General features: G+C 44.2%; 1 protein-coding gene across 1 annotated transcript; it reads right to left on the bottom strand.

The window, feature by feature from the left end:
• Nucleotides 1–762: 762 nt before the first annotated feature.
• LOC119768953 lies at nt 763–2442 on the bottom strand. The gene has a single exon (XM_038260793.1). The coding sequence runs from the start codon at nt 2440–2442 to the stop codon at nt 763–765; it is 1680 nt and encodes a 559-aa protein (XP_038116721.1).
• Nucleotides 2443–7896: the final 5454 nt, after the last annotated feature.

The raw sequence follows: 7896 nt of genomic DNA, 5'->3' as shown, positions 1-7896 counted from the left end.
TTTTTTACTTTAAAATCGCTGTAATTTTGACCCTTAAGTCCAAATTGACTTGTCAAGAAATAAAAATGTTTATTTTTTAGAGCTCTAAAAGTGCCCCCAATACCACTTTTCTCTAAAACTTAACGCTGAATTGCCAAGTTCAAAAAACGGATTTTTGAAGGTTTTCTCAGATGCTTTCTATAAATTTGGTAGTAGAAGGCGTAGATTACGAGATAAAATTTTGGTGTTTTCGACAAAGTTGCTTGAATTGGCAAGCCCAACAACTTTTTAGAAGACAAAAAAATTCTCAAAAATATTCCTGAAAAGTTAGATTTTCAAAATAACCCTAATAATGAACCACTCTAATTTCCAACCAAACCAAAAGTTGCCCCTTTCTATATGCATCAACTCTTCTAAAGACACCAAAGCTCCAAAACTTCATCATTTTACGGAAAATCCATTTCCACCTAATTTTGCGATCTGGACCACTGTGCAGTGCTTATTAACAAAAATAAAATTTATAGTGAAATTTCCAGTTAAAATTTATAAGAAAACTCTTTTTAACAATGATCATGTTCCTAATCATTCAGAGGGAAAATGTAGATCTTTTTTTTAATATTGTTGAAATCTTGGATTGGATTGTAGAAGAGTTGGGGGTGAGACGACCATGCCCTTGTCCCTTTAAGCCACTTTCTGCAAAACAAAATAATGATTTGTTAACCAAACTTTGATAAGTAAGACAAAACTGTGCTTGGTTTATTACTTACTTTATCAGCAACAGGTCTATCGACCCAACGCTGAACTAATCGAAGATTTCCAGGATGCTCGATCTTGGGCCGCTCGTCTCCAGTCGCCCACAATGTTGGCCGCTCTTGCATCTTCGTCGACTGCACACAGCCAACGCGTACGAGGCCTTCCACGAAGCCGACGACCCCGTCCAGGTTCGCTGCTGAATATCGTTTTAGCCGCCCGCTCGTCCGACATTCTGGCTACATGTCCAGCCCACTTTAGCCTGTCGTGCTTGATGACTTTTACGATATCAGCATGTTTGTAGTCTTGGTACAGCTCGAAGTTCATGCGCCTGCGCCACCGGTCTCCTACTTGCTTGCCGCCGAAGATAGAACGCAGGATTCTCCGCTCGAAGACCCCAAGTGCTCTCTGGTCAGCCTCCTTTAGCGTCCACGACTCGTGACCGAAAAAAGCTACAGGGAGTATCAAGGTCCTGTACAGCGTGATTTTCGTAGGCGTCCTTAGGCTGCGGGACCTTAGCTGGCTACGAAGACCGTAGAAGGCCCTGTTTGCAGCACTAATCCGCCGTTTCACTTCGCAGCTCACATCGTTGTCGCACGTCACGAGTGTACCAAGATATACAAATTCATCCACCACCTCATATCTTTCTCCATCTATTTCCACCTCCGAAGCACCATCACCTGCACTGCCACGCGCTCTGCCAGCGACCAGGTACTTGGTCTTGGCAGTGTTGATGGTCAGTCCGATCTTCGCAGCTTCCCGCTTGAAAGGGACGAACGCCTCCTCCACTGAACGACGGTCGATACCAATGATGTCGATGTCGTCAGCGTATCCAAGCAGCATGTGCGATTTAGTGATGAGTGTTCCGTTTCTTTGCACGCCTGCCCTTCGCGCAGCACCCTCCAACGCTATGATGAACAGTAAGTTCGAGAGAGCATCGCCCTGCTTCAATCCATCCAACGTAACGAAAGCTTCAGATGTCTCGTTGGCTATTCGCACGCTTGATTTTGCTCCGTCGAGCGTTGCACGAATCAGTCTTATAAGCTTCGCCGGAAAGCCGTGTTCTACCATAATCTTCCAAAGTTCGTTTCTTTTGACCGAATCGTACGCCGCCTTGAAGTCGATGAACAAATGGTGTGTTTGCAGGTTGTACTCCCGGAACTTGTCGAGGATTTGTCGCAGAGTGAACATCTGATCCGTCGTTGACCGACCCGCTCGAAAACCGCACTGGTATTCGCCGACAAAGGTCTCGGTCATCGGTCTCAGCTTGCTCCACAGGATGCGGGAGAGTACTTTGTACGCTGCGTTGAGGATTGTGATGCCTCGATAGTTGGCACAATCGAGTCTTTGCCCTTTCTTGTAGATTGGGGTGACGAGCCCGTCTAACCAGTCGGTCGGAAGCTGTTCTTCGCACCAAATGCGTAGGATGATTTGGTGCAGAATCTCGGTCATCCGCGTACTCCCGTGCTTGAAAAGTTCGGCCGGAAGTCCGTCCTTTCCTGCGGATTTCCCGTTCTTGAGCTCTTTAATAGCCTTAGCTACTTCCTCCAACGTAGGCGGGTCCACAGCTTTTCCATCTTCCTCAACGTGTATCCTGTCCTCGACGATTCCCTCTCGTGCCTCACCGTTCAACAGCTGCTGGAAGTGCTCCTTCCACCTAGCCGCCACCGCAGTCTTGTCTGTCAACAGGTTGCCTTCCGTGTCGTTGCACATCACAGGGAAGGCGTGGTTTTCCTTCTTACACCGTTGACAGTTGCGTAAAACCTCCGCTTATCGTTCGCGTTGTACTGTGCTTCCGCTTCGGCAAGTACCGTTTCGTCGTACTCCCGTTCTTTTCGGCGGTGGATTCGTTTCTCTGCTCTTCGCAACTCACTGTATCGCTCACAGTTTCGGCGCGTACCCTTAACGAGCATACGCTTCCTGGCCTCGTTCTTCTCGTCCGTCACTCGCTGGCACTCCGCATCGAACCACCCTTTGGGTTTGCGTCCTCTGGTCGTGCCGATCACTTCGGTAGCCGTTGTGTTGACGATGCTCTGGAGGGCTCCCCATTGCTCATCCAGGTTACCTGTAGGCGCGTCCTCGTTGATCCGCTCGTCAAGCTTCCGACTGTACTCTGCAGCAACGTCGCTGCTCGCGAGGCGCTGGACGTTCAACCGCGCTATCCTCGCAGTCCGCGGGGTCAGCACGTTCGACAGCCTAGCTCGGATTTTACACGCTACCAGGAAGTGATCAGAGTCGATGTTCGGTCCTCTGTACGATCGGACGTCCATCACGTCCGGGAAGTGTCGACCATCCACCAAAACGTGATCGATTTGTGTGCACGATTTGCCATTCGGGTGTCGCCAGGTGTGCTTCCGAATGTTCATGCGCGCAAAGAAGGTGCTACAGATAGCCATTCCTCTGGCTGCGGCGAAATTGACCAAACGTAGGCCGTTGTCATTCGTGCGAGGATGAAGGCTCTCCTTGCCGATGACAGGATGGAAGAAGGCTTCCTTCCGACCTGCGCGTTTGCGTCTCCGATGACTATCTTCACGTCGTGTCTTGGGCACTCTCCATAGGTCTTGTCAAGACGCTCGTAGAAAGCGTCTTTCTCGTCATCGGGCTTGTCGTTCGTCGGAGCGTAGATGTTGATCAGGCTGTAGTTGAAGAATTTGCCCTTAATTCTCAACACGCAGATCCGGTCATTCACCACCTTCCACTTGATGACTCGGTTCTTCTGATCCCCAATCACTACGAAACCGACTCCGTGCATCGTCTTTTCGCCGCCACTGTAGTAGATGTGGTACTTGAAAGAGGTGTTGGCGGTGGGGTCCACCGCCGTGAATTCTCGCTCTCCATGACCGGGCCATCGAACTTCCTGGATGGCGGCCACATGCACGTTCAGCTTGTGCAGCTCCCGGGCAAGAAGGCCAGCACGTGCAGTATCTTGGAGAGTTCGAACGTTCCAAGTACCGAGTTTCCAATCGTTGTCCTTTTTACATCGCCTGGTCTGATGCCGATTAATCCGTCCTGAATTTCTTCTTTCGTTTTTCTGAGTTGGTGATTTGCTTCGGTATGCCGCCTAACCAGGGCTGCGAATACCTAGTCTCGGGGTGGGGCTGCCACCTTGCAGCTTCCGGGACCCAGCTGCGGTTTTCTCTCGACACCGTAACGGGGGCTTTTGTCTCGAAGCCTAACGGTACAGCTACACCCTCCGAAGAGGGTGGAGCCCCCCTTACCCTGTCAGCATACTACCAAAGTTTCCACCGGGGGTTGGTTACCCGATCTCTGCAATGGTTACTAGTATCCCGGCCAGCACCGCGGGGAGGCCAGGGTATCGGAGTTACAGGACAAGAGGCTAAAGGACCACTTGGTGGGTCTATTTTATACCTACGGTACATAATGTACCTATGGTACGCGTTGTCCAGTCGTTCGCTGACCTGGTTTATAAACTGTTTTAAAACCATTTTTTTCATTTCATTTTTTTTTTCATTTCACAATAATGATGATTAAGCCCTTAACAGAATCTCGCCGTTTGTCGTGCGTGCATTTTGGTCAAATTGAGTTAAGAACGCCATTTTGTGCAGCTTACAATGTCTCACCTTTTGACCTTTCAATCCTGAGATATTCAACAAAAACCGAACAAAACTTTGTGCATTGTTGTCGCTCTTCATACGAAAGAAGTTTCAAAGTTGTCGTGCTACCTTGTCACTCCCTGAAAATTGATGTAAGTGCGACAACTGGCCAAAGGGATTTCAGGTCAGATCGCCGTTGACACAGGTACAAGCCCGACTACCGTAAACAACTGTGATTATAGCTCGAGACCTCGGCAACCAAATTCAACCAAACATCGGGAAAATGTACAGAATGGTCAGCCAAACAAAAGTTGTTTGTTATTGTTTACACCGTGTGCTCTTGTTTTAGTTTATCCAAGGTCATTGAAACGCATTTTTTATTTAATGTCAAAAAGCGACAAAAGACAAGACTGCGTCGATCTGATGCAAATATTAGGTTTATATGTAGAATAAGTCAAATACTGCCGTCATCTGGGGTGACTTTGGGTCTGGGCGGGTGATATTGGGTCATACAAAAATGCAGAAATTTTTTTTACCCTATCTCACCCCCAGACCCAATGTCACCCCTGATCAGACGGTTTCAGAAACAAACATAAACTAAACAAAATAAATGCAAATGAAAATACTATAAATGAAGTAAGAAAAACATAAAACAACAAGAGTAGTAAAGATTTTCGTATCACAAAAAATGTGTAAATTTTGAAGGTGTAATTTTGGAAGGTTGAATCAAATCAAATCAAATTATTCGCTCTACAGCTTTGCCTTGGCGTTCTCGATTGCGAGATTCCTACTCGAAACTAGGTGTCCGAAGGCTTGATTGTTGAGGCAATTGCAAACCTCTTTTTACACCTTAGTTTCCATCCACCCCGGGATTCTAACTGACGACCTTTGGATTGTGAGTCCAACTGCCTACCAGCGAATCCACCGAGGCAGGACCCAGGGGAGACGACTCCTACACCTGGACTGAGCTAACGACCTAACACCTCTAGGTTAGACCGGGACCAACATTTACTTCCCCATCCGACGGAAGGCGTGATCAGACAAATCTCGTCTCAAAATTTGCCACCGGGACCTTCTGGGATCGAACCCAGGCCGACTGGGTGAGAGGCAATCACGCTTACCCCAACACCACGGTCCCGGCAAGGTTGAATATAACCTCTTTTATGATGTAATTCTACCTCAATTAAGACTGATAAAGTGACATTACACAAGAAAAGTAGTAAAATTACACATTTTCAGAAGTAATATTACACATTATCTCTGACATAAAGATGTACCCATTCCCAGGTGTAATATTACCATGTTTTTACTGTGTAGAACAAAAATTACAAATTGCCCTCCTCAACACGATGAAATAAATATTTTGGAATTAGAGGTCTTAACATTTAGATGTAATGTCTTGAAAATATTTTTTTTGCAGTAAGCTGTAACAAATTGAAGAAATAATTGTAAAGATCTTTAATAAAAAAAGCCTTAGAAGAATTTATTGAATAACACACAGAAAAAAATAATGTAAATTTGGAAGCTATAATTTTGGAAGGTTGAATAATACCTCTTTTATGTTGTAATTTTACCTCAATTCAGACTGAAAAAGTGACATTACACAAGAAAAGTGGTAAAATTACACATTTCTTGAGGTAAAATTACACCTTTTTTCTGACATAAAAGATGTACTCCTTCCCAGATGTAATATTACCATGATTTTTTTTTTCTGTGCACATAAAGTCTTATTCTGTTGTTTCTACATCTCTTTTTTTTTTACAAAAAAGTTTCCTGAAAAATGCATTCAAGCTACTTAATGGATATTACATTTTTTGTGCACTGCAAATTTAAGAACATAATGATTTTTATTTCAAAAGAGATACGTAGAATTTTATACAATTTTGAACATAACAAGTTTCAGAATCATGTTCTTTATTTAACATTGCTTAAAACAAAACAGTTAGAAGCACTTTCTAGTGGTTGATACTAAATTAAAATCGATTTTCTTATCCCGATATTTTCATCTAAATATTGAGTGTCATTCCAGGATGTTTTTGCGTTCCTTATGACAATTTCCCAGGACAAGTGTAGCCTGACGTGTTATATTCCATATTGGGTGTTCTTGACCTGTCATCTCTATTTTTGCCACGTTTTACCAGTTTTTCCATTTTTATTTTAAAAAAAGTATTGAAACATGTATGTTTTCCCTTGAATAAATCATTAAAACTGCTCAACTATACTTAACTCTCCTTAGCGAAACTGCACGTTTGGCCATCGTCTTCCGCTCAGTGGAGCATCTCATTCCAGTCCGGTTATTTTCCCTCGGGGAAACATCAGCAGCACTTGCCATGCCATGTGATTGTCACCCATGCTCCGGTTCCCCGATGGAGGTGGCCCCACTGTCCTCACCTCATCCCACGCCACCCACAAGCCAATCATCTTTTCCCCAGCCCCCCCGAGTCTCCAGCTTTTTCTTGCATCATCGATCGATTTTTCTGATGAAATTTTATACACTCGGTTTATGGTTGGGCCGAGGTGAGTGTGAGCGTGCGTATGTGGCGATACGAATACATCGACATTCGGTCTTTGGTGTATATTTTGTCTGGTCGTAATTCTAGTAAATAAATATTCTTCCGTGAGTTTATACTGCAGCAGTGGTTGTTAAACATTTCGAACGTTGAAATTTAAAGAATATGTTTTAAAGCAAAAAACCTTATCTATTTGATTTTTGTGGATTAAAGTAAGATTAAAGCATTAAAAAAAAGTTTTCCATTATAGTCCATACTTGATAATTCAAGCCTCGAGTTTTCTAAGTTTCTAAGAAGGGATCGATTTTTTAAATAAGGCCAAAATTTTGTGGAGCTGTTTAAACTGATCAATGATTACTTTTCAAAAATCACTATTTTTTCAAAAATGCACAGCTCTGCGGCAACATTTTTGACCATACTTCTCTCTGGCTCAAATTTTGTTGATTTTGGTCCTCGTAAACATGTAAAAAATATCTGAAAATAAAACCAAATAATTCGCTCTACAGCATTGCCTTGGCGTTCTCGATTGCGAGATTCCTACTCGAAACTAAGTGTTCGAAGGCTTGATTGTTGAGGCAATTGCAAACCTTTTTTTACACCTAAGCTTCCATCCACCCCGGGATTCGAACTTGGATTGTTAGTCCAACTGCCTATCAGCGACTCCACCAAAACAGGACCCAGGGAGACGACTCCTACACCTGGACTGAGTTATCGACCTAACCCTTTAGGTTAGACCGGGGCCAACATTTACTTCCCCATCCGACGGAAGGCATGGTCAGACAAATCTCGTCTCGAAAAATGCCACCGGGATCGTCCGGGATCGAACCAAAGCCAACTGGGTGAGAGGCAACCACGCTTACCCCTACACCACGGTCCCAGTCAACCAGAATTTATTGAAGAATTTATGAACTTCTTTCTTTACCATAGGATGACTTATTTTTTTGTTGGCTGCTTTTACTCCAGATTTCGAATTTTTCACCAATTCCAATTTGTATGGAACTTTTACGGCAGATTTTTTGTCATTCAAAAACCACAAAAAAAATCGTATAATAATGGTTACGTTTGGATCCTGGAACTGTCGATTTGGATGTTTTTATTGTTTT

Source organism: Culex quinquefasciatus, chromosome 3 (assembly GCF_015732765.1).
Source record: "Culex quinquefasciatus strain JHB chromosome 3, VPISU_Cqui_1.0_pri_paternal, whole genome shotgun sequence".
Lineage (NCBI taxonomy): Eukaryota > Metazoa > Arthropoda > Insecta > Diptera > Culicidae > Culex > Culex quinquefasciatus.
The sequence above is the reverse complement of the archived record's forward strand: the minus strand, read 5'-3'. Positions and strand labels throughout refer to the sequence as shown.